Here is a 27918-nt window from a genome sequence, read left to right as displayed (position 1 = left end):
AGTTTACAGATGTGACTAGGCAATGTTTTGCTCCTATTGCAGCTGCTGGATAAGCACTTTTCAAAATTGTTTGGTCTAATCGATCACTTATAAAATGATTTTACATTTGCAACAGTATCTTTTGCATTTTTGTCGTGTAGGTCATGATTGGTGCATAATTCAACTGGGAGTGCCAGGTGTTATTCATGGCTTTGATGTGGACACACGCTTTTTCACAGGCAACTATACTCCTAGAATATCAGTCCAGGCTGCAAACTTGAATCAAGGTAAACAATTGATATTTATTATTTTTTATACTATCAATATGAATGAATAATACTGATGAATATAGATTATTGTTTCCTTATATTTTTTTCTAAATCATTTCTTGTGGCTAGAATGAGGTCAATCTTTTCAAAAGCTACTCTGTCTTCTCTAATCATCTTGCACACTGAAAAGAAATAACCACATCTACTTATAGTCTTACACAGCCTTAGGTTTCACTGATTATTATAGATGTTAGGGCCAGCTTTACTGACACATTTAGTGGGTGCAAACCTTATGATTCGGTAATTCCCAGAGTTTGTGACCAGTGTTTTTCGAATGTACAAATTAAATTAACTTAGTGATTCAGTAATAGTCCAAATTACAAAATGGGTTTAGGCAACCACAGTTGGTATTTGGGAGGGGCGTTTTTAGGGCATCCTGTCCAAACACCTATTCCTTATGATATGTAATAATGTTTTACAACAAAAATCCAGTTGCAAAACATTGACATTTTACCGACTACTTAAAGGTAGTGGTAACCCAGTTGCAAAAGGGGAGGGTGTCCATAAGGCGTCCCTTTATCCTTGTGAATGGTCCCAAAAATTTTTTTTAGGAGTATAATGTTATGAAACCTTTTCTTTCCCTTAAACACAGCTTGTTTACCTTTAAGGAAAATGAGCTATGTTTAAAAAAGATTGTTTGATTTAAAGGCAATCATAGAAATGATCTCTGCTGAGCCCAGTAGGCCACCATCCTTATGATGGTACAAGTGGTAGTGAGTTGAAGTTTGCACTCTACCTCATTAATATGCATGAGATAGGTCAGATTCCGACCCACGAGGATTCGGAAAATACTGGTTGAAAATTATAACCCGTAATTTGCGACCAGAAATAGTACATGTGGCCCCTTAGTCTTACCATTTGAATTATATACAACTCGTGTGCAAACAGATTCCTGCATCAGATGTGCACCTTGTCACATTTGTAGTTATACCTGTGTTCCTGAGATCCAGCTCCTGAAAAAAATACAGCAACTGCCTCATTTGGGCTCCAGGAAATGCTTTGACTGCATTTATAAAATGAGTGTTCATGGTCTTTGTGGTCCGGGCAGATACTAAAACATATTTATTGACCTCTCTGCTGTGGGTGTACAAGGAATTTCGCAGCGCCACAATAGGGCACTCTTCACCGCGACAGGGTCTTTACAGCATCCTGACATCTATAAAGGTGCACCCTGTTTGAGGGTGTATCTCTCTGTGTCCTGTGCACACTGACAGAGCACCACACCTCTGTCAGTGTGCAAGGGTGCTCAGCTGCTCTCTGGTGAGGAGTAGGAGTGTCCTCACAAGGGTTTGGAGTGCTCCTAACGGAAGCAACTCTAGTGGAGGCCCAAAAGAGTGCCAGGTACCAGCAGCAGTGCCAGGACCACCAGGCTATGGCAGTGCAGCTAACTTTGATGTCAACCAGTCCACAAGTACACACTTCATAGGGGAGGTGTCAAAAGAAGGATGCATCAAAGGCACTGAGGAAATTGTTCTAAAGCTTAATGTGGGCAGGGGCACATGATGTCCACTACCGAATGGTTTGTAGACATTCTGAATCTATACTGAAGAGGATATATCTTTTGAGTGTTTGTCTGTATTCTCTGGAAGGCCCTACTTCTAAAGCTTTTAACATTTATTTTATATTATTCATGAATTGATAAAAAACGTTATTCATAAAATTTACAATTTATTTATTCTGTTATAAATTCTTCCCAATTGTGCTGTCGGCCCTGTTCGTATTACACTGTTCCTTAGGACATGTCAAACTTCTAGGTTAGATTATTGGACCTGTCAAAAATTCCACAAGAAATGGGTGTGGTGTCTTTTTTTTCTTTTTTTTGAGAAACTTATATTTTTCAACAAATCTAAAACAAATCATGGTTGAGAAAAGTTGAATTAGGTGGGGATATCAGTGTACAAGTGTGCATAAGGCCAAATAAGGGCCCCCTCCCCCATGTCTTTGACAAATTTGCCGATATATCATTAACCAATACTAAGACACTCCTCATGGCAGCAAGGTCAGGTTTCCCCTTGATCCCTGACCGGTCTCAGTGATTAAACTTGCGCCGACTCCTGTAGCCCTTGCACTCACCCTCCTTTTTAATGCAATTTTTGAAACAGGGCATTTCCCAAGCCGAGCCTTGATCCCAAGGATCCAAATAACTTTCGACCGATATCTTGCCTTCCGCTACCAGTGAAAATGATTGAGAAGGCAATGAATGTGCATCTTAGTGCCTTCCTACGTGATAACCAAGTGTTGGACCCTACGCAATATGGTTTTAGAGAAGGTGACAGTACCTAGTCGGCACAAAGTAAGTCCACGGAAGAGATTAGGGAAGCCCTGGATAAGGGAGGTAAGTCCGCCTTGGTTCTGCTCGACCTGTCGGCAGCCTTTGATACGGTCCATCATGACATACTGATGGACCGTTTGTTGGCATGCGGGGTTCAAGGTAAAGCTTGGAAGCTCCTAAAATCATTTTTATCTGGGCGTTCACAAATAGTCGCACTGGATACATTTCACTCTAAACCTTTTATCCTGCCTTGCGGAGTGCCACTGGGGTCTTCACTCAGACCCCTACTTTTTAATGTGTACGTCTCATCACTTGCCTCACTGATCAGCTCCTTTGGTTTTAATCTGACATCCTACGCCAATGACACACAGATCGTCGTGTTGCTGCGGCTGGGTCAAGGAACTGAACAAGGTTATCAGTTCCACGACTGTATGGAAGCTGTGGGGAGATGGATGACACAAAACTGCCTAAAATTAAATTCAGGCAAGACAGATGTCATCCTTTTTGGGAATCACGCCAACTTTTGGATCCCTAACATGTGCCAATAACACTGGGCACTCTTCCTACACCTTCAAGGAAGGTAAAAAATGTAGGCATCATGGTTGATGACAAGTTTAATTTTGGTGATCAGATCAATACAATGTCATCTGCCACCTTCCATGTGATTAGGATGATCAAAAAATTCTCCCCTTTCTACCGGCTGACAGCCAACGGACAGTGGTCACGGCGCTTGTCCTGTCTAGGCTCGATTATTGTAATGGCCTCTATCTGAGCCTACAGAAACGCTTCATGAACAAACTCCAACTGCTGCAAAACGTGGCAGCGAGGTTGCTGTCGGGTAAACCTAAATTTGCGTCCATCTCCAAGGAAATGAGTAAACTTCACTGGCTGCCGGTCAGGAAATGGGTGTGTTCTGAAGCCCTGTGTACAGTTTTCAAGGCTCTTCAAGGCATAGGTCCTGAGTATCTGAAACTGAAAATTCAATGGTACTGGCCTAAAAGGACCCTGCATTTTACGGAAGCCAAGTTGGTGAGAGTCCCACTCACAATAAACGCCTCTTGGGGTGCACAAAGCTTTGTCGTGCCCACTGCAAAAGCTTGGAATGACCCTTCTTTTGACCTGAGAAACAGCACAGATCTCCTGACATTTAGAAAGAGTCTAAAGACCTGGCTTTTTAACCTGTAATAGCAGTTTACTGTTTCTTTACCCATGGTATAATACTAGCGCCAGGACACCTCCGGATAACTGTTGCGCTTTATAAGTTCCTATAACAACAGAACAGAACGAGCAAACAACTGCAGGTTCTGTGAGGAAATATAATGTATCGCAAACGTGTTTATGTAGTAACGAGTGCAAAGCTAATGCGGCCTGCGACATGCACAGTTAGGCTAACATAGGGAAGACTACAATAGGCCCTATATTACAATAGGCCCTATATAGAACACCTGACTCCTCCTACGCCGCACTTCCATCACAACACAACTGGAGGAGCTCTACTGGCTTCCCATACACAAACGTGAATGAATCACAATCCTCACTCTCACTTTCAAAGCACTACATAACATGGGGCCAGCATATCTCAACAATTGCATCTACTTTCAGAAACCTTAAGGACACCTCTGCTCATCTGGACATTCCATGTCTACGGAAAACTAGATCCAGCAGTCAAGCCTTTTTCTACATCACTCCTAAAGCAGGGAACGATCTGCCACTACACCTAAGAGTCGGCTCCTCACTTCTTGAATTCCACAAGAAGCAGAAAACCTGGCTTTTTGATTAGTCCCACTAGGCCCTAGGTGTGGATAGACTCACACTTGCTCAGCGCCAGGATACCTGCTTGGGTGATAGTGCACTCTACAAATCTGCATAAGGGTTTATATACAGTTTTCATGCATAGTAAAGTATAGAAACTGCAAAGTCAGCGAGGTATGATCACTGCTCCAACAAATCACAAATTCCCATTATAACACGCCACATAATACCATCACCTTAATACTAATTAACTACATAAATATTGATCTGACCTAATATTATCTGAAGGTGTAAGAACATACTAGTTATATAAACAACAATGAACCATTATGATTGAATGCAATACAGCGTGCAAGCTGAAAGATCTTGAATTTTGTTGCAGAAAGCAGCTTTTCGAGAACAGTGTCATTCAGAAATAAACAATCCACATCTTAATGCACATAGTTTTAAGGAGAAATATAAACACAGAATGAACAACATGGTACAACACTCATTGTAAACAAGATGGTGTTGAGGCCCAATTGAAGCATAGCTAGCCTAAGCCAGAAAAACACATTTTAATTGTGATTATTTTGTTTCAATTGCAGTAGGTGCACGTCAGTATGGACGTATAAATTTAGGACATGTGCAAACTGGTTTAGCCTCAGGCGGATGGACGTGCACAGTTCCTGGTTGGAGGCTAGACACGGTGACTAACCCCTGTCGCACAAAGCACGTGGCTGGGTGCAGGCGAGTTGGATGCAGGCCCTGTGGACAACCCTACTGTGCAGGCTGAAGGCAATGTGCAGCAGGGTTTGGCTACCTGCAGAGGGTTGGATTCCGGGCCCGCAGCCAATCTTCTGCTGAGCATGGTTAAAGGGCGTGCACAGTAGAGGTTGGTGGCCCGTGAACACTGAGCACAGTAGCTTTCATTATCAAACCTCCCCAAAAAAAAATCACTGAGAAAAAAGAAGGTTAAAGTTCAATTCTGTTTAGCATTGGTTGAAACACCTAAAAAACCTCAGAAGTTCATCTAAAAAAAACACAGTAAAAGTGCATTCATGCTTACAAATACAAACCAAAATACACCTGAGATGGTTTGGCGCACAATCCATAACTTGCACAATAGCTATGCAAACTGTAACTCACAACCCAATTAGAATGCTTATGACCTTACAATATTTATACCAATAAACAGCTACACCTAAAAGTGTAATATAGTGAAAAGCTAACACCTAGTAAAGCAAGTAAATTACACCATATTCATGGTCATCTCTGTCAAAGTAGTAAGGATAAAGGGATAAGTAATCTCATCTGTAAAATGATTTACATTTATATCTGCATCTGTTTCATTAAGTGTAAGGTCACGAGCATTACATTCAGTGTCCAACAGCAACCCATTCAAATAGGAACTACCAGATCCCAGACTCTCCTCATCAACTGGGGAGACTTCCAGGGCTCCATCCTGCCTTCCATCATGTTCACCCTTTTTATAGAACCTTTGGAAGTCATCTTTACAAAAAGCAATACTAGGATCCATCAAATTGCTGATACTCAACTATCTCAAAATCAGCTCCACCAAAGACATCCAGAGACTCAAAGCTTGCCTTGAGTGCCCCCAGACTTGTATGGCAACAAACTACCTGGTGATAAAAAAAGACATCTAAAAACATTTACAAAAACTCGGTCTTTTAATACTTACTCCTTTTTTCTCGGTTTGGACACATGAATTATCTAGTGAGGTGGTATGTTTAGGCATGTTTGAAAATAATGTCTCGATAGAGGACGCATAGCTTACATCATAGGGTAAAAATAATATAGTGTCTCTTTTTTCCCCTTTTTGGTGGCAATTACATGCACACAATAAGTGATCTTTATAGATTTTGTTAGATACATCCAAATATCATTCATGATCATGTCTCTCATAAGTCTATTGTGGTTAGATGTATAATACATGTCTGTTTTATGTCTGTATTTTAACTCACTGTAAGTTTTTGTAAAAGTTTTTAAATGTCGTTTTTCACACAATGGTTCCCATCAATGTGTTTTATATATAGTGGCGATGATAGGGATACTTTCTGTCCTTGATTAAGAGTGTGCATATTTCTTCCAAACATGACTTGTTTATTGTGAAGTTACTTGTCTAATACCGCTTATGTTTGTCCTTTAGCAGACAAGCAGTTATTTTATAGTTATGGATTATTTGTCTAATTGTATTACGGCCCTAAAGAAGTCCAGTATATGGACGAAACGTGTTGGCTGTTTTTTTGCTGCAATCATTGGATGCCTTTTTTTTCAAGAGAAAATAAACAATAAAAGAGAAAGAACTGAATAAGTTGCCGCCTTGAATCTGATTGGGACTGATATTTTGTGTGGTACATCACTAAGCTGTGCTTTGATTACAATTGGCCATATGGTGGCATCTCTGGGCAGTGGATGCAAGAAATGAATGCACACACTTATTCAATTTATTATGAACAATATTGAATATACTTGGGACAAAGTAGAGGCGCAGTTCCCAAGACTTGCTGTCTAAAGTTCTTTGTAATATGGAAGAAAACAAACCTTCTCAGTCTACAGCACCAGGATCTGGAACAATATTCCCTCCAACTTTAGAAAAGTGCTAACCCTCCTGCAATTCAGTTAGAAACTTAAAACTCACATCCTTAAGGAACACAACCTCAAATAGGATGACTTCTCACCCTCTTACAGAAGCTGTACTTCCTCCATTGTTCCCCTTATGTAACACCATTGGGGCCTGGTCTCTGCACTACACTCCATTGCTATCCAGCTAAACCCATGCTTTAGAAATACCAAAACACACATACACATGTATTTATATTTTGTTTGTTGTGTTCATGTTTTTACTTAAATAATGTTTGCATTTAGTCATTGAAAATGCTTAAAACATTACTGATAGAATTGTGTTACATATATTTTACATTAAGAGGCCACCTACAGATATCCTGCAGAGTCTCTCGCAAGTTTCATCAAACTTCTTTATACAGGCTCTGCCTTCAAAATGATTGGGAGAGCCTGCAAAAGTCCTGTCCATTCTTTTTACTCCAGAAGGTACTTAGACTATAACTGTAGGCTATGAGGGCCAACAGTATTCTAACAGCTTTGACTAAAACCGCACACACATCAGAGGCACAGAAGATGGGCATGAATATCTACCTAAAGGAACCCTAACGCCTTAACTCTGAAATGAGTTACAGACAGCAATGAAAAGGTGAGGTACAACTGATGTTTTGTCAAGGAATATAGGGCCCGATTCACAGAACTAACTTAAGACAAAATCCTAAACTTACTACCATTTTGGTATTCACAGAAGGCACTTACTCATTTTGGTATTCACAAAAGGCACTTACTGATTTCGGTATTCACAGAAGTTAGGAGTACTAACTTTAGGACTCCTAAATGCCTTCTGTGAATACCGAAAGTCTTAAAGTTAGGATTTTTCTCAGTTTAGGAGTAGTAAAGTTAGGAGTCCTAACTTTACTACTCCTAAACTGAGAAAAATCCTAACTTTAAGACTTTCGGTATTCACAGAAGGCATTTAGGAGTCCTAAAGTTAGGACTCCTAACTTTACTACTCCTAAACTGGGAAAAATCCTACCTTTAAGACTTTCGGTATTCACAGAAGGCATTTAGGAGTCCTAAAGGTAGGACTCCTAACTTCTGTGAATACGGTAATGAGTAAGTGCTTTCTGTGAATACCAAAATGGTAGTAAGTTTAGGATTTTGTCTTAAGTTAGTTCTGTGAATCGGGCCCATACATTGTAAACTTTAGTCCCAGTTAGGAGGAAAAAGCCACAGGGCAAAAAACCTCCTTGGCAATCGTGATTAAAGTTGAAGATTAGGGGCATGACTAAGACTCTAAAGGAGTAAGACACACTCCGCGATCTCTCCGTCTCCCAGCGGACAGCCAAAACCACAGATTAGCGACGGGACCTCGGGGGCACATCCTGGCCCCATCCTGAATATCGTCGGACCCCCCACCCCACATTTCCAACCTGCTGTAAACTGCAGTCCCGATTTGGGGGCCCATAGGAGGAGGAGGACAACCGGCGAGAACTGCCTCACCTGCCATCTCAGGTCTCGACCTTGCGAGACGGTCGGCCCAGCGGCAACTTGAGGCATTGCCGAGGGGGTTTGGCTGACGGGTTCTCTCATCCGGGAGCTGGCCTTGGGGTTTGGGATACGCGGACGGGCCCCCGCCACCACCCGTGACACTCTGATTACCGGCCCAGGCCGACACGGCGGTGGATCACCGGTCCAGCAGTGGGCTCGAGGCGGGCCTTCTCTGCCTGGGGGCTGGTGGGTCACCTTTTTCCGGACCTGCCTTTTTGCCTGATTGCGGGTCCACTGCGACGGGGAGGGAGCCTTGAGTGACCGGGCTCCTCCCTGGGAATATCGTGGCTATCCGAGGCCTGCGGGCCTCCATCAAGCCTCCATTTTGTGGGCCTTCTCCTTGTGAAGGGAGGAGGGCCCGCCACGCCAGCACCGCCTAGGCTGAACTGTGACACCCCCTGGAGGGGTGAGGAAGGCGATCTTGCGGCTCCCCGGAGTGGGTGAAGCACCAATCGCTGGGCCTCGGATCGTGGGGCCTTAATTCTAGCGACGGTAGTTTTGAGGAGAGCCGACATCTTTCGCAGGCCCATCTGGCAGATCCTGGAGACGGGAGTGAAGCAGCACCATGTGGATTTGAATTGAGGTGGGGGCCTGAGGCCAGCATGACGGGGGGAACTGTGCGGCCTGAGGGGGGCTGAGGCGACTGGCTGTGCAATCGGCCAGCTAGGTGGGCCCATCCATCCACCTACCTATCCTTGACTCTCGCTGGCCATGTGGTGGGGGCTCGATCCTATCCTCCTGGGAGTGGCTTCCACGATATGAGGGTGTAGCTGGTTGTTTTAGGGAATATCAGGGAGATCTGCTGTACAGTCGGGCAGCACACCAGACCCTAATCGGGTGCACTCCATGCTTGACCCCCGGTGGAACACAGACCTGTGGGTTGGGATCATATTGGACTTTCTTTTTACTCTCTCTGCGGCCCACCACCCTCTCTGCATTCACTGCAATTTGAACGCACTCTAGCAACAAAGTTGTGTCAGGATTGGCTATCGGGGTGGCCTCCCCCCCACCGGAAACTTTGTTGGGGGTTCGGCTGCTACATCGGGCGGCAGGAGTGCATCCCTCACCAGCCTCCCCCTCGGCCCGGTGCCACGTTTATCCTATTTCTGGGTGGTCCCTGGATATGCTGACTCCCTGTGATACCTCTTTTGGTAGCTCTGGACTGTGGGACCTCGGGGGAGAATCCAGTGCCTTCTCTGGATTGACAACCCGGAATTCACCACCGGGAATGGGCCACACTGACTAAGGGGAATCCTTGTAGAAGCATGCCCCTTACCAAGATGGGAAAAGACACTGCTCCTGGCACCTCTAAGAAAGCAACAGTAACATCATTCTGGGCGAAACCACCCTGCGCTGCGGTGGTTCAGCAGGCCCCCATGACAGCAGCTTCCTCAGAGGGGCCCGAGGCAAGTGAACTCACACAAGCCTTCATGACCAATTTCCTCCAGGGGATAAGGGCAGAAATTGGCTCACTCAAATCCGAGTTCAAGTCAGGTTTGCAAGATATCCGGCGTGATGTGGCGGAAATTGGAACTAGAGTCAATGACCTCGATTAAACACTCCACACGTGGACGGAGGACCAGGAGGAACTTTGGCGCCGCATGACAACGCTTGAAGAACAGCATACAGAACTCCAGATCAAACAGGAGGATTTGGAAAATAGGAGCCGGAGGAATAACCTATTTATCAGAGGGATTCCTAGGGGTGTGGAAGGCTGGGACATAATGACCTACTCGGCGGAACTCCTCCAGGAGATCAGGGGTGACGAGGACGCCTCCTCTCCTGTATTGGATAGAGCACACCGAGTGGCAGCTCCCTGTGGTAATCCAAATGTGATCCCTGATATATTAACCTGAGTGCACTTCATCACGGAGAAAGAGGCAATCCTTCGTGCAACTGGGAAAAAGACTGACCTATCCTACGAAGGACACAGCATACAAATGTTTCAGGACCTAGCCCCAGTTATCCTGCGACGACGCAGGGAATTTATAGCGGTCACAGACAAACTGAGGGATCTAAACATTAAATACCAGTGGGGTCTCCCCTTTGCCTTGATCTTTACATGGGAGGGCAAGCACAGATCTCTCAGGTCCTTGAAGGAAGCTCAACAGATGCTCCAGCTTCGGTTGGATTCTCGATCCTCCATCCCAAACTCTGGGGCCACCTGGCCCAGAGGCTCTCTTAGCCCTGAGTGGTCCACTGTGCCTCCCCCTCGGGCCGGTCTCAGAGGCCAAGCGACGTCTCACAGCAGGCCAAACAGGACATTCTAAAGCACCTCAAGTCCATGGGCGGTACGCAGTCTCCAGCTCACTCCCAGCTGGCCTCCGGGCCCCCCTCCCCCACTGCATCTTGAACAAGGTGGCTTAATCATTAGAGTGCTCCAGGCCCCCAGATGGGATGCGATCAGTATCTAGCCATTTATGTTGATGGTCTCTCCAGATTGTTTCTTTGATATGTGGACATAAGTATCTGGCCGGGGAGACCCTTGACTCTTGTTCGACCCACCTCCAGACATGGTTACGTAACAACAAAGAATGTCCATGCACACGTTACGAGTAAGTACTGTGTCAATACAGAAAGTAATGGCAAGAACAGTAGTATAGACACAAAATACAGAAGTCCAACACGATTCTTTTTCTTTGTTTAATATGATTCCGTTGCCCAGCCAACACGTGTTTCGTCCGGGTGTAAGACCCACGACTTCTTCAGGGCATCAGGCGCAATGTGAACAGTAAGTGGATCTCTCCGCCGGTTATAATTCCGTCCCGGCTGTACGGGAAAAGAAACAAGTAATGGTCACGAACCGGACTCCAACTACACTTCTTGACGCACTCGTCTCACAGGTCCTGACTCACTTGGGCTACTCACCCCTGTGTAATTCGTCCAATTAGTGACCATTACTTGTTTCTTTTCCCGTACAGCCGGGACGGAATTATAACCGGCGGAGAGATCCACTTACTGTTCACGTTGCGCCTGATGCCCTGAAGAAGTCGTGGGTCTTACACCCGGACGAAACACGTGTTGGCTGGGCAACGGAATCATATTAAACAAAGAAAAAGAATCGTGTTGGACTTCTGTATTTTGTGTCTATACTACTGTTCTTGCCATTACTTTCTGTATTGACACAGTACTTACTCGTAACGTGTGCATGGACATTCTTTGTTGTTTCCTATTTTAGACTCCGGTCTACTGGAGGGGTTTAGGGTTTGTTTTCCCCTCGTCCTTTTTGCACTGTTTCTACTCTTCAGCTCCAAACCTCTACGTATACATTGTGGGCGCCATCGCATTCCGTAAAACCTAAAACCCTGCATTAGTATTATGGTTACGTAACAATGGACCTCATAGTCTCTCTTGGGGAATTTTGCCTCATTTCCTGCAAAGATACCGCAGGCCAGCCGCTGGACTGAGTGGCAGCGACCAATCACATGATCCTGATGGCACCCCCCACCATTCACTTGGTCCGTATGAGGAGGGACTTCCTCAGAGTCACCCTGGTCCACACCAATGGGCTTCTCCAGGACTGGAATGGACTTCTGTGGCCCGGTGGGCCGTTTCTTTGTTTGGTTTGTTTATTTTTTTCCTTCTCCTTCTTTCCCCATTTCACCCTGTGAGTTCTCTGGGGGGAGGAAAGCAATACACCCTCTTGTCCTGTTTCCCTAACACAAAAGATACTCAGCTTTATAAGGGATATCGTTCAGGGGTTTCACCTTGTGGACATGCCTCCCCCATACTCTACACTTCACAGTCATGCTCTGTTAGTTCGGTAAGGGACGCCCCGAGGGGTAGGAAGGTGAGATACTATCTTGGATGGCCTCCTCCTCCACATATATATAACCATGGCACAGATTAAATGTCTTTCTCTCAATGTGAAAGGGCTCAATGTCCCTAATAAACGGCTATAGGTATGGCTCTACCCAGACATTATTTTCCTACTGGAAAATCATCTTCTACAGGTAGATGCAAAGCGCATGGCACATCCTAAACACCCTTGCCAAGCGTGGGCCTCTTCAACATCTAAAACAGCGGGGGTCGCCATTCTCCTTAAACCGAGCATACACATACAGGGAGTTCGGATGGTCCAAGATAGGGAGGGACTTTATCTGAAGTTCAAGGTATTAATTAATAACAGACCCTTTACACTGATTAACATTTATGCTCTTAACTTGTCCCAAGACACATACATTAGGAACCTCTTAAAGGTATTGGTTTCTCAAGAGGCGGGCCCGATTCTTCTTCTTGGGGGGATTTTAATTTAGTTTGGGACCCATGCTTGGGTCGCCGTACATCTTCCTTCCAAGGTACTGGGGCTATGTCCGCAGCACTAAAGCAGGATTTTATGGCCTTGGGCCTTCTTGATGCACGGTGCTAGGCACAACCAGAAACAAGACATTATACTTTTATTCTCTTGTTCATCGATCTTACTCCCGTATAGATCACTTTGTTTTTATCCCTATCACTTATTCGCTTGCTGGAGTCTGCGATTATATCTGATATATTGATCTTGGACCATGCCCATCTGGAAATCACCCTGGCGGGCCTAGGCGGGACATCTCGCTCCGTGGCCCATTGGGGGCTCCACCCAAACATCTTACGGGATCAGGTTAACGTAGCTGAAATACCTAAGGCAATCCACATGTATATTGAATTGAATGACCTTCCAGACACTAGTGACCATGTACTTTGGGATGCGTTTAAGGCAACCATCTGAGGCGTATTACTTCAATTTCAATTGCCCGAACACAAGAATCTTGCCTGGTCGAGGCCGACCTCTCCCGTGATATTAAGGCATTGGAGAGACAGGAACTTGCAACAACCTCTAGACAGCGCCAAAAATGTCTTGTATCACTCTGGGGCCAATTAAAAGCAATCAGGGTAAATAAAGCTGAACACTCCCTCCTTGCTCTGAAACAAACATTTTATGAAGGGGTAACAAGGTGGGCTCTTTACTGGCTCGTCGGCTTTGTATGCACATCTCTCTCTCAATACCATATCTCCAGGGTCGAGACCAGTAAAGGACAATGGGCCACATCGGAAACAGACAACCAACAGGTTTTCCGCACCTTCTTCTCGTCCCTCCACGACCGGGGCGAAGTTGTCCAGGAAGAGATCAATCCATTCCTTGCCTCGTATACCTGGGCATCGCTTGATCCGTCCCATGTCCAGCAATTGGAGGATCTAATTACCCTAGAAGAACTCCAAAAAGCATTGCAAAGCTTCCGTCTAGGTAAATTTCCATGCCCGATGGCCTCACGATCTCTTTCTACTCCCTTTTTCTCCCCCAGCTGCAATCCCCGATGCTTCGACTATTCAACTCGTTTACTGACACACCAAGTGTGACCCCTACTATGGCTGGGGCAGAAATAGCTCTTATCCCTAAACATGAGAAGGACCCGATGCCCTGTGCCTGTTTCCGCCCCATCTCTCTCCTTAATGTCGGTTTCAAAATATACACCAAAATCTTGGTCCATCGCCTAGCGCCATTCCTTCCTGGCTTGGTTGATCCTGACCAGGCAGGCTTCATTCACCAATGACAGGGGGCGGACAACATCAGACAGATAGCCCACCTGATGGGAACGGTCCATCGGCGTAATATCCCAGTATTCCTGCATTCCCTTGATGCTGAGAAAGCGTTCAACAGAGTTGATTGGACCTTTCTCAGAGCAGTCCTGCGAAGGATAGGACTGGGACCATTAATGACGTTTCGCATTATGGCCCCGTATAAGTCACCTTCGGCACTAATTAGAGTTTATGGCCTATTAGCGCCACTGATCCAGAATCACAGGGTAACCCATCAGAGATGCCCCTTGTCCCCTTTGCTCTTTGCCCTGGTTATAGAGCCCCCAGCGATTACAATATGCCAGTCTGTAGCAATTAAGGGTATTCTATTTGCGAGAATTGAGCATAAGGTTGCTCTCTTTGCAGACGACCGGCTTCTAACTCTCACCGACTCTCAGAGTTCCCTTCCCACTTTGCTTAACATACTTTCCCAATTCAAACGCTATGGCCCATTTGGATTGGCGTTTGATACTTCACATGTTAGGAGCAGAAAAACAGATCATTGCACTACATTGGAAAAAAGCCCTGCCCCCCCCCCCCAGCCCTGCCCCCCCCCCCACACCCGTCTTCGGTGTGGCTCACTCGCCTCTGGCACGTAATGGCGTTGGAGCTCCTCTCCAACCACCTTGCACACACTGACACCAAATTCACTCGTATCTGGCAACCCCTAGTGCAACATTTATCCAAATTAGAACATGCTCGATCCATTCCTGCCCCGCCTACGGGCTCTTCAATTATTTGAAGATGCTTTGCTTCCAAGGGGGGAGGACTTATCAGAGTGAGGCAGAGCAGATAGAGGACTCATCGCACCCCGCTGCTCTTCCTTCTCCTCTCCCCCTCTTTATTGGTGTGTGGGCCTTCCATGACCAGGGTTGGGGAGTATTTCTTAATATATTATCGTGGGAATTGTTCCCCCCCTCCTAATCCCCCATTCTACCCATCCCCTCCAGTTCATGGTTTTCTTTTTCTTCCTCTTTCATAGTCTTTTTGATAGAGCAGTCCTTGACTGAGGAAGATGCTTTATTAGCTGTCACTACACAATCTTTAGCTTAACTGTTTCTTTACAGATTATATTAATACCTATTGGCCAGGGAACCTGAACAGGGCCCTGTGGTTATTGTTGCATTGATGGATATCATCCCTGATGTGTTAGAAATCAATACATTTGCAGCATCCTTTCTTGATGCTTTCATTGCCAATGTAGATGTTATAAGTCATTGCTTGTTTGTGAAATTAATAAAAGAGATTTCAAAGAAAGATAAAGATTAATGCAAATATGCATGGTATTGAATTCCGCCTTAAATCAGGGTAGAGCAAAGAGACAAGGCGGGACATCCAATAGAAAATTGAAAGGGAATTCTGGATGCAAGATAGAAATGTCAGGGATAAAAATAATAGCAAAGGAGCAATCAACATTGTGAAAAATAGAACACATAAATGAATGCCCATCACCCATGAATGCTTCCCTTAAATATGGTTATAAGGAAAGATACAACTTCATCTTGGATTGGGAATATCACCTAGTAGGCCCTAGCCATACCACCTTCTTGGAAAATTTGTTAAAAATCCATGATAAAATCTGTAGAAATCATATGTTAAGGTTTTGAAACCACTATCAATACCGACATGGCTTTAAGTGTAACTATTTATGTTGGGCACAAAAAGGGCAGAGAAGAACATGTTCCATAACATCAGAAAGAACAGTTGGTGACCAAAACGATCATAAAACTAAATCAAATATAGCCTTAACTCCTCTATGACCAGAAATAGTGAACTAGTCACATTTTCATCACATCTGGCTGCATTTCGATTATCCTGACTGCTACACAACTCATTCTGTGGATCTCACGAAGTCTTAAGATGAAAATGTAATCCCTTTGAACCCATTCCTTAAAGGTTAAAGAAGAATTGAATACTTCTAACCACATAATAAGATGGAATCACTAAGAACCAGACATATATGTGACAGCAGGTGCAGCTCTTCCGCAATGGTGGAGGACCGTCACCATACTGGCTGACAGACAGCACCTGAAAAATAAAACAATATCATGTCATAGTTTTATTTTTCAGTTGCTGGCTGAGCCAGCGTGCAGCAGGGAGGGGCAGGGTGGAGCCTTAGGAGGGGGGAGGAGGAGTGCTATGTGCACTTCTAAGTGCACATGTGTGTTTGGTCAGCCCTCTCAGGCCGGCCAAACACACATGCGCACTTAGGTTTCTCCAAACCCAGCTGCATTGAACAGTCGGGCCGGAGAAACCCCATAGACTCCCTGACCTGAGTGGAGCGTCTTTTTAGCCCTCTCAGGCCAGTCCCTGCGCTGCTCTCATGGTATTAGAGCAGCACGAGAAGTCTGTGACGTAGCCCCAGTGTCTGCTGGGACCAGGAAGACCAAGGCGTGACGAGGGAGGCGGGCGGCAGCTGCAGGTAAGTTTTCTTTTTTTTCCAATTGCTATTATTTAACTCCCTCTCTCGTGCTCTGCCTACCTCGCTCCTCTCCCCACCCCCATGCCCCCACCACACCACATTTTCTTTGTGGTGGCCACCACTGTGTGATAGTGGGCTCAAACTGTGCAAAACAAAATAGCCTTGCAAATTACAAACAATTCTCTGGTGTCCATCAAAAGATGTCTCCAATCATTAACGCCATCTTCATGTCAAGAAGCTCTGTTTCATGAACTGATTAATTTCTTTCACTTTCTGACAAAATATGTGACAAATAAAAGACAGGGGGCGATATTCTCAAGGAAGTGGCGGAGAGAGGCGTTAGCCTTCTTGGCTTAACGCCTCTCTCCGCCACTTCGGAAACGCGAGGCTGCACCCTATTCTCAAGGATATGGTGCAGCCTCACGTTTCCCCCTGCAATGGCGCTAAGTTTCACAACTTAGCGCCAAAGCAGGCACCCTTGCACCAGAGTTCAGGGGTGTCTGCAAGCAGGGAGGTTTGGTTATGTACAGGAAGATGTCCCTTCCTGCACATGAACAAACCTTAAATGCCAGTTTGTAACTTTCATGTGTGCTGCTTCATGCAGCACACATGTAAGTTACAAAATGGCATAAAAAAAAGTTTGTTTATGTACTGGAAGGGACACCTTCCTGTACATAAACGAACCATGGCATTTTGCTTTTTCCATGTGTGCTGCACAAGGCAGCACACATGGAAAAAGCAAAAACGAGGAGAAATAAAGCATTTCTCCTCATTTTGCCACCTTAAGACCCGACTTTTCCTGGTCTTAAGTTTGACGCTACCTCCTATTTACGCTGCCCTTGTGAAAAGGAAGTAGCATCAAACTCAATGGGTGTTGCGGTGGAACTCCCACCGCAACACCCACTGCACGCCCCTTTCATGCTAAAAACAGCTTGAAGGGGGCCCCATTCACAAGGCAGCATTAAGCCTCGTTAAGCCACTTAACGTGGCTTAATTCTGCCTTGTGAATTGGGCTAGGCCCCTATCGCCACAACAACATCACTGAAAGTGACGTTGAGGTGACGTTGAGGTGGCGATGGGGGCTTGAGAATATGCCCCCTGGGTCTTTATGTTCATCATCCTCATTGCCAGTGCATGTCTTTCAGAGGCATTTGTTTCAACAAAATATTTCTTGAAAGTGTTAAGATTACATAAATTGCTACTCACATAAACATCCTTTTGTGTTTATTAAACACCCTTTCAGCCTAATCATCCCATCAAAACCAGAAATGCCCGTGTGGTCTAAGCTGCAAGAATGCCAATTTAAGTGCTGAGAGGGCTGAGTATGCACGCACTGCCTGACTATGTAGTCAGGGCCCCATATTCTCCTACATGCTTGCCACATCAGATAAGCCCCCATCATGAATTGAACATATCTGTAAAATTTCCCACTTTGGATAAGAATGCTGTTCCCTATTCTTTCAAAGGTTTGATAAGCTTAACAGTTAAAACAAACCCAACTTATAAGATAATACTAAAATGTGTTTACAATAGCTGTCATTTTAACTACGGCTGTCGTAATACCTGGATATAAAACAACAGTAGTTCCCTTGGAAGAAGTTTTGTGCCTAGGCTTCTTTAGCAAAACAAATGTGTTAAGCATCCACATATGACTATACAGTATTAATTATGTCGGACAGAATACATACAATAGGCAGTCTAAAGAACAGCACAGTGAAGGTGATGAGTGACAGGAGTAAACAGAAGCGTGCTGGTATGGCTTATTAAAAACAATGCATAAAACATTCTGATGTATTATAACTTCTATGTAGTATCATGTGTATATCTTGCTTAACTAATAAAAAAAAGACATCCTAAAAAAACAATTCTGACTGAGTAGTGTATTAATTTTTAAGAAAAAAACTCAGAATTCAAGTTCAAATTTGTCACCAGTGTATATCAGTCAACAATTTAGTATGTCGACGTTGCAACCCATTTAGTTACTTGTAACAGGGTCTTCATCAGGACAACAGAGGAAGCAAAGTATGGGAATAGAGAACCAAGGAGGAACAATTACCTCAGTGTGTGCATATTAAATACTAGAATACTGGAAAAGGAGAGATAGGGTGCACAGTCAACGCAATCTTAACGCTCTTCAACAGATAATTTGGAGTGGAAGACCTATTAAAAACAAATTAAAAACAGAGGACATTATACTGTGGAGAATGGCTAACTTTCTAGAGAAATAAAGAGTGAATGACCCTGTCACTCTATGATATACAGTCTGATGTTTCCAGCAGTTAAATCCGATGGGTCTCACATGTTAGTAATGGACTGATAGTCACAATGGGATGCATGCTGTAATAAACGCACACAGTACTGGGCTTTTGACAAATATAATTTGCAAAAAAAGAAAACGAACCCTGGCTTAGTTAATGCATGTTTTAGCCAAAGTATAGCTTAAAAATCGCTTGAATTCCATTTGCTGGCCCAAATGTGCTTGTAGATGCTTGCTGATGGGTATGAAGTACCTGCAAATCAGAGATAGGTAGATAAACTTGGTTTTACGAATAGCACCCAGTACATCAGGGTATACCCAATGCAAGGAGCAGCTGACCACACTCACAGTGTATAATACACAACTGTATTCAGCCACAGATGTTTGTTCTTTGAAACGTCATGGTCATGATCTACCAGAGCACCAGTCTCCAATTCCTGTCACAATGGTACTTGGCAACACTTTCTTCAAATTATGTGTAGAGGCGTGAGCTTCCGGACAGTCTCACGACATTCATTTCCAAAGATCATATCTAGAAGGAAAAAAATCAACTATCAAGTCAAACGACCTGCAGAAGCCATATAAGTATGGCATGTTTTTTTAACTTAATTTGTATGTCATTGTGTCACAAACGCCCTATGCAAGTGCACAGGATGTATATGTAGAGCAACAGTTATTACTGGGTTTAAAGCGTTTTAATCTTTTGAGGATGATGATCCCTATCTTGATACTGACAACTACCAAGTAATACAAAGTTTTCACCACTTCAGCATCTGGTACATTAAACAATCTGATGTCACCTGTAACATTTTCCACTTTACTCAAAAAAAAATTGCACTGCTCCGTATACTGACAATATTCCATTGTACAAGGCAAAGAGTCCATATTTTAATGATACAACTAGACATCATGTGTGTGTTTATTTGTATTTGCAGATGTCAGAAATCCTATGTTATATTTTGGTTACAAGGCATAAATCCATTTACTATTTTTTGTTATTGACTCATTTATTAAATCTGGTTATTCATACGAAATGGAAATATTCCATCTCAGCTTACATTAATCTTTGCAAATTCTGTTTCCTGTGTGCTTGTATCCCAGAGACTTAATATTGCCAAATGCTGCTATGCAGAAAACAACCTGTTTAGGGCTCTTTTAACTTATCAGCAAGCTCACTTCTCTAGCAGGTCAGAAAACATACTCTCACTTTCCTAATTGGCCATGAGGTGGAACGTTACAAATAAGGAGCTTCAAGAATTCATGGCTCATGGTACATGTCTACTAATAAAGATATTGAATTAAGCCTGTTCAAACAAATGCCAGAATTATACGTTTTCAAGAGACACCACCATTCCAAAAGGTTTATATTTACTCCAAAACCTAAACATTTAATTTTCCACTTTTTTGTTATTCATAATTTCCGAGTGGAGATTTACACCTAGGTGTAGACTTACATGTCTACACCCCCTCCAACGAGCCTTCTACAATAGAATTTACCACTCGTAACTTTTCAACTGTGTGGAGATCTCCTTATAGGAAAGTATAGGAAAAGTTTTTTAAAAAAATATATATTTTAATGTTGAATATAAATGTACATGAATTTAATAAATGTATAAAATATTTTTTATGGCAACATAACTAAATAATGTAATGAGCTGAAATTTATCAATTTTATAAATATGAATTTCAAACAATAGTTTATACTTTTCTTATATTCTTTAAAAATAAACAATTATGTATAATCTATCTATTAAAAAAATCTATCTAAATATTTTTAAATTGTGAATTAATTACATTAATTTAAAATTGTTTTCTATAGGAATGTGTTGCGGTACGGTACCAGGGGCTGGCCATATGCCTGTCATTTGTGGTGTTAAACTAATTCTAAGGCTGGGCAGGAGTACATTTGAGCTTGATGTGAGACCATTAGAGCTGTAGTAACTTTAGAAGGGTATTTTGCAAATTGTAATTGTCTTACTCATTTGGGGAGGGGTCTTTGTATGGCCCTCCCAAATACCCACTTCAATTTTTCTAAACCCTTCTCTTTCAGTAGTAATTGGTAGTAATAATTTCCTATTTTCCCACTACACCCCAAGATTCCACCCATAATAACTATCAAATTGTGTACCTATTTCTGCAGAGATTTTTCCACCGTATGAGATTTTCACACAGTAAAGATAGGAGAGGTGGAGGTCACAAACTATAGGGCTACAAATTGGATTTTGTAGTATGCAAGTGGTACTAATTTGTGTAGTGCAAAATGCAGTTTGTGAATCTAGTCCATAGTGTTGGCAAGCTGTGTCGCCTATAGGCTAGGATGCACTGTACATCATCCATTAAGTCAGAAGAGCTGCAATGGTCAGGAGACATGTAGATAAGAGCTTTCCTTTGAGGTCCAGCAATAACAAGTAAACACAAACGTGATCTTGTCAGTCTTCTGCTACTGAAATTAATGGCAATTGATCTGCATATTTACAGGGAAAGCTGCCAAACATGCCAGGGATATTGATAAGGCGATCACACATCAAGCATTTACTATAATTGAGATTGGTACATAAAGAAGATGTATGTGGTGTCTGAAATAACCTGCTCTGCAATTAGCTCATGCATTAGTATGCACCCTTGCATTTTATAAGCTTACATTTAATCATTTAACACTGAGAAAATTGAGGTCCTCATCCTGGGACCCTCGACCTCCTCCTGGGACGACACATGGTGGCCCTCCGCCTTCGGGAGTCCTCCCACCTGACAGACCACGCTCAGAACCTCGGCATCATCCTTGACTCCTCTCTCACCATGACACGCCAGATAAACGCCGACACCTCCACCAGCTCCAACTGCCTCCGCATTCTCCGAAAGACCTTCAAATGGACCCCCCGAACACAGAAAAAACATTACCCATGCACTCATAACCAGCAGACTGGACTACGGAGACGCCCTCTATGCCAGTGTAGGAGAGTAGGATCTGCACTTATGTTGCCCCCACTTTATGTCTGATGTGTACACTGGTTTATGGTTATAGTCTGGCTGAGTCCCTGCTAATCAGGACCCCAGCCTCTCTGTTCTCTTGCATATTAGATGCACTAGTGATTGGATACTGTGGTACCATATGAGCCCCTAGTATATGGTACCTTAGGTACCAAGGGCATAGGTACTTCACAGGCCTACCAGGGGCTGAAGCATGTATTATGCCACCCCTGGGAAGCAGACTAAATCTGACACCATAGGCCTGCTACTGCAGCCTGGGTGAGGTAGTGTTAGCACTCCTCACTGAGGTATAGGTTCCCTATATCTCCCCTTACACACACACATAAACCTATCAGTCACCCCTAAGGCAGGCCCTATCAATCCTGAGGGCAGGGTGCTTGGTTTCCATGTGAGGGGGTGCCTCTGCCTGAGCAGGGCCCCTCTGCAGCTCTCAGAGTCTATTCTCTGTGGCTGTTTGTGGATGCGGTTAAACCATATACTCTTAAGTGCATTATAACCTAGCGGTAAATACTAACTTTGGGATGGCTGCATCAAAACATGTCGTGTTTGGTGTCAAACGCTTTGGAATCATACCCCGACACCAGTAACGGGTGTGGGAGTATGATCCCACCCTTCTAGAGGGGAAGACGTGTACCTACTGTGGAAACACGGTAGAATCCTGAAGAGGCCTGGCATCACAAAATGGATCCCACCAGCACAGACACTGGGCTGCCCTCCTGCTGCTGACCGAAACTCGCAGTGGAGGAGGCCCAACAATAGGCATCCTGTCACCGGGAGGTGTAACCACCTTCCAGACAGGATTTAGTGTATTGGGGCTGGGTGGGTGCCCTCCTAGAGTGCTTTGAAGTCCTGCACTTGGGGAGCAGTAGGCTCCTCTGTGCATATGCCAGCTCAAACCGGTTCAGGGGCTACCAGCCTCTGCTCTGGCGCGAAACTGGACAAAGGGAAGTGGGTGTAGCCACCCACTCCCCCGACCCTCCCATAGGAGTGGTCATAGAGCTAGTCCCTCCCTTTCTTTTAGTAGAAGTTAGGGAACCCTTGCCATTGCAAACTAGATATCCCTGGACGATGCTCTGAAGAAGAATCCTGGACCTTCGATGTTCCACTACCTTTGGAAGACTAAAGAATCTCCCTTGGAGTCAAGGAGTGACCCGACACCAAAAGACACCTATGCACCCGGCTTCCCTGGGTGAGGTAACTCGAGTACTCCGGTGCTCCTGTGTGTGTTGGCTCTAGAACTACTTACCCTGTAAGTGACTTGCTTGTGGACTCTCCCAAAGTATCCTAAAACTTTAAAATTCCAACCGCTACTTGCTCCATTGAAGTCTACTGGGATCCGCGGCTGTGGTCTCACACTGCATTCGTCTCCCGTGGGTCCTTTACTTACCTGCCTTGGGTGGATTAGTGAGGCCCCAGCGCTTCTGAAGACCTTAGGCCTTCTCCCTTCTCAAGTCGATATTCTTATACCTCTTTTTTAGTATATGGTTGGTACGCCCCTAGGGCCCCAGCCATATAAGTGCTTAATTTGTTGTGAAACATTGATTTGTGCATATGTTCCTGACTTCTAATCTCATAAAGAGATTAGTAGAGTGTGTCTAGAAGTAAATACGTATATATTGTATATATATACCTGTGTGGTGTCTTTTCATTTGGTAATTCAAGACATTATAAGGTAAAACAAGCTGCTTTACATTCCTCTGAGACTTAGCCTGAAGGCTGCTCTCCACAACTATCACTAGGATAGCTTTCTTTAAAAGGTTGTCTTAAACCTATCTACCATAAGAGTCGAATTGTACTGGTGCAAGGTGGCCACTTTAACTAGTGACCTATATATACCAGGCCAACTTCTCACAGCCAGCATCAACAGGACCTTTCTACACAAGCTCCAAACCAGACTCGTCCTCGGGATCCCACGGCACAAACACATGACGCAACACTTTTGAGACCTTCACTGGCTCCCTGTCGAGAAGAGAATAACCTACAAGCTTCTCACCCACGCCTACAAATCCCTCCACAACATCGGACCCAAATACCTCAACGATAGAGTCTGTTTCCATGCACCCAAAAGAAATGTCCGATCTAGTGGAGATTCCCTGCATCCGCAAAATCAGAGCAGGAGGAAGGGCCCTCTCCTACATAGCAGCCGAAACCTGGAACAAGCTCCCGTCAACATCAGACGCTTCCCAACCTGCACATCTTCAGGAAGGACCTCAAGACCTTGCTCTTTGACTGAGCCGGAGCTGACTACCCCCTCTCCCCCAGCGCCTAGAGATCCTCACGGGTGAGTAGCGCGCTTTATAAACCCCTGAATGATTGATTAATCAGCTCAGGAATTAGTGCACGCACAAAATGGGAATAGAGACGTATCATCAATTAAGTTGACTTGTCACCAACAGGCCTAAAGACACCACGCCAGAGCTCCACTCTGATGGCTGCACATCCATAGCCTGTAACATGTAGGCATCTGATATCACCAAGATACCTATTTGTAAACTCTTTGCAGCTCTTTGCTAAAGATACATGTGTGTGGAATGCATGTAGTGAAAGATGTTTGGTAGTCAAGATAACAAAGAGATGAATAAACTAAGTGAAGTGAGGGGAGGTCCATTAGGACCATCTCTAGATGAGTATTATGAGATTAAATGAGAACTGGCGAAGGCCAATCTCTCATTTCACCTCAGAATATTCAAGTAGAAATTATGACTGAACAGAATCATTTTTGGTGTCTCAGAAGAGAAATATGTAACCAAGAGCTAATTTTCTGCCATTTCTGTGCAGGAGTGGTACCCACATTTTCACAAAGAATCAACAGAATGGGAACTGCTTTCTCAGAAGAAGATCTTGAGAATGTCAACAAGGTACAGTTTTATGTGTTTTGTAATTACTCTTGTCATTGAATGAGAAAATATTGTTAATTTGGCGATAGATTAGTTACTTTGATCAAACAGAGGGGATGGCATTAAGAAATAAACCAAACCCTCAAATGAACATAGAATGGCCAGGGTGTTTAGGACTACCCCCAAACCTCCCCTCCCCCATAAAGAGCCTAGGAATGTGGCTTGACAGTGCCTTAACTATGGAAGCACAGGTAAAAAAACGTACAGTGTCGTGTTTTGGGATGATCAGAATCCTTAAAAAAATCCTTGACATTTTACCCCCTCTCTCCAGGAGAACAGTAGCGCAAGCTCAAATCTAGCCCTGTCTTGATAATGGAAAATATATATATATAGGTGCTCCTCAATATATTATTATCAAGAGGCTGAAACTGATCCAGAATGTGGCTGCCAAGCTGATTCTTAATGTGCCCAAATATGCCTCAGCAAAAAGTGCCTTAGCCACAATGCACTGGCTCCCAGTAAAAGAAAGAATCCATTTCAAGACACTTGTCTGGCTCATAGAGCAAAAAATCGGAGGGGCCCTTCTTAGAGCATGGACCTTCTGTCACCTTATACCCCTTCTAGGACTTGAAGAACCTCTAAGGCACAATTGATAAAGGTGCCTCAAATTCAAAGGACTAGATGGGGCGTCAGGTCTTTCTCATACCTGACTCCCAAACTCTGAAATTCTATGCCAGCTAACCTTAGAAATAAAATGAATGAGACCGCTTCAGGGAAATGCTTAAGACCTGGCTTTATTCCCACTAGCCAATTCGCCCAGTATTGCTCTGCCTTGCAAGGGCTATGCATCGCACACGGCTGGGAAGCTTTGGGGTAGCCATGAGCTGTACAAATTATTATGATTTGGGAAAAAGGGGGTGGTGATGGACAGAGTTTCTGAATGATGCAGAATACTCTTACCAAGTCAAGAGATCATGGTTTTAATCCATCACCGTTTTTTAGCTCACTGCACCATCCCAGCTCAGAACCTGGCTACATGCAAATTGGTCTGTACCTGTCCCAGTGCATGATGGGAACAGGGCAAACCAAACTACCAAGCCAATTCTTATACTGGGAAGGAAACAAGCTTCCGGGGACCGGTTTCTGGCATCACAGCCTTCGTCGGCCCGGCTTGCCTGAATCCTGATGGTGCAATGAGCAAGGGACTCACGTCTGAGCATACCCTCCCACACTGAGTGTGGTTAAAAACGATTTGGGAAAAGGGGGTGGTGATGGACAGAGTTTCTGAATGATGCAGAATACTCTTACCAAGTCAAGAGATCATGGTTTTAATCCAACAGGGCAAACCAAACTACCAAGCCCCGGAAGCTTGTTTCCTTCCCAGTATAAGAATTGGCTTGGTAGTTTGGTTTGCCCTGTTCCCATCATGCACTGGGACAGGTACAGACTAATTTGCATGTAGCCAGGTTCTGAGCTGGGATGGTGCAGTGAGCTAAAAAACGGTGATGGATTAAAACCATGATCTCTTGACTTGGTAAGAGTATTCTGCATCATTCAGAAACTCTGTCCATCACCACCCCCTTTTTCCCAAATCAAATTATTATGACATAACTTTGTATGCGTTTTTGACTCTACTTAGGTGTGAGCCACAAAATTCATGCACACACCATATTAACTATTGCTTCTATTAGATGATGGTGGTAATGGAGAATCTGCTATAATAAAAAGGCCAGCAGATTCTTGATATGAACCATCATTGGTCAAATTGCCATAATTGAGGCACATTTTTCACCATCATTGTTGTGGAAGAGTTTATTTTGTAACTAAGGGTGACATCCACCAGCTATACTCGAACCACCTTCTTTAACCTTTAAGGTAACTGTGCACTCTCATTGCACGCCATTGCCTGGTATCATATAAATAGTTATGGTTTTGTGAATTATACCACAAGTCAAAGACAGCACATACATATTTCAGTAAACATTTACTATAAAGGATTTTCATATATAATCAATCCTCCCTTCAGACCTTACAAAGCCAACTGAATTCTTCTTTTTTCTGACCTTAAATCATGAATACAATTTATTTATTTTCTGTTTTATATAATGCCTACTAGATCTAGGGTTGTTAGAGTGCGTTATAGCATTACTACGAATGTTATAACAATAAGGGTACACACGAAGTTCTTAGCAGATGGGATACCATAACCCTTCATCAACAGTAGGGTAGCAAATCAGATTCTATTTACAGAGCAGTGAAAAATAAGAAAAGTTTGTTGATGTACCAAAGTACTGAACAAAGGAGTTGTGTGTGCCTCTGGAGGGATCGAGTTCCATACTCTAGGTGCAATTCCAGAGAAGGATCATGAGATGGGTCTTTGTTTCTTGAATCTGGGTGGTTACTGGCAGAAGGATTCAGAACTACAAAGAGAACAGATACCTCCAGTTAGGCTGAACTTTTGAACCAACTATTTTAGGGTGCCACAGTGCAAAGCTTTCTGTGAAATGCAGACTAATTTGAATATGCTTCTAGCTTCAATTGGGAGCCAGTTGAGCATGATTAGCACTGGAGTAATGTGATTAAAGTGTCTCACTCTGAGATCAGGCTCACTGCAGCACTGAGGGTTGCCTTTATTGAAACTAGGTGTCTTTTGGGGATTCCAGTAAGTACTGCATTGGCACAGTTGAGTCTTGAGATGACTAGAGATTATACCACATTTTCAAAATCTGATTCTGGAATGAAAGGTTTGATATGTCTGAGTTGGTGAAGTGCCCTCCTAGCTGTGGCATTTATGTGCGCTTGATGTTTCAGATTTTTGCTGAAAGTGATACAGGGAGATTTTGTGCATTCAGTGATTTTGGATTTGTAGTTTAGAACAATTAGAGAGTCCAACCAGTGTTGAAATGAGGTTGAACGGTGAAGGGTAGGGGAGATAATTAGGAATTCTCACTTCAGCAGGTTTAGTTTTAGGTGGTTAAAAGATAGCCACGCTTGAATGTTGTTTACAATTTGATCTAGCAAAAGTATGTCTTCTTTAGACAATACTTTTAGATATAGCTGTGTACTGTCAGCATGGAGATGGTAGGAGAGGTTTTAGGATTGTGTTCAGAGGTAGAGCTTTTTATATTTATCACCATTCCTTCCTTAACAGTGGTTAGTTGTGTTGTGTAATTCCTATAAATCTATATAGGATCGGTGCGTTTAGACAACATAAACTGTGGGATTGGTGTCCAGACTAATTCCAGACACCCCCACCGGGTATGTTCGTCTGTATACCTAGCTAGCTCACAGTGCCACTGCATACTCCTCTTACCAAGGAGAGAATAGTTTCTGGCAACTATTGAACATGACAACCCTGTCCCATCAGGGATAATGGAGACAGTATAGTACTTTTTGCTCAGTCACTTGTCATC

The 27918-nt window shown here is 43.8% G+C and overlaps 1 protein-coding gene across 1 annotated transcript in view; it reads left to right on the top strand.

Annotated features, from left to right (window-relative positions):
• ALLC (allantoicase) overlaps window positions 1-27918 on the top strand; it is an 823350-nt gene that overhangs the window by 293368 nt on the left and 502064 nt on the right. The window contains exons 5-6 of the mRNA XM_085610751.1: window positions 141-266; window positions 24447-24526. Coding sequence (XP_085466877.1) covers window positions 141-266; window positions 24447-24526 — 206 coding nt within the window. The remainder of the gene's footprint in view (window positions 1-140; window positions 267-24446; window positions 24527-27918) is intronic.

This window comes from Triturus cristatus, chromosome 6 (assembly GCF_964204655.1).
Source record: "Triturus cristatus chromosome 6, aTriCri1.1, whole genome shotgun sequence".
Taxonomy (NCBI): domain Eukaryota; kingdom Metazoa; phylum Chordata; class Amphibia; order Caudata; family Salamandridae; genus Triturus; species Triturus cristatus.
Note: the sequence above shows the minus strand (reverse complement) of the source record. Positions and strands in the feature narration are given on the sequence as shown.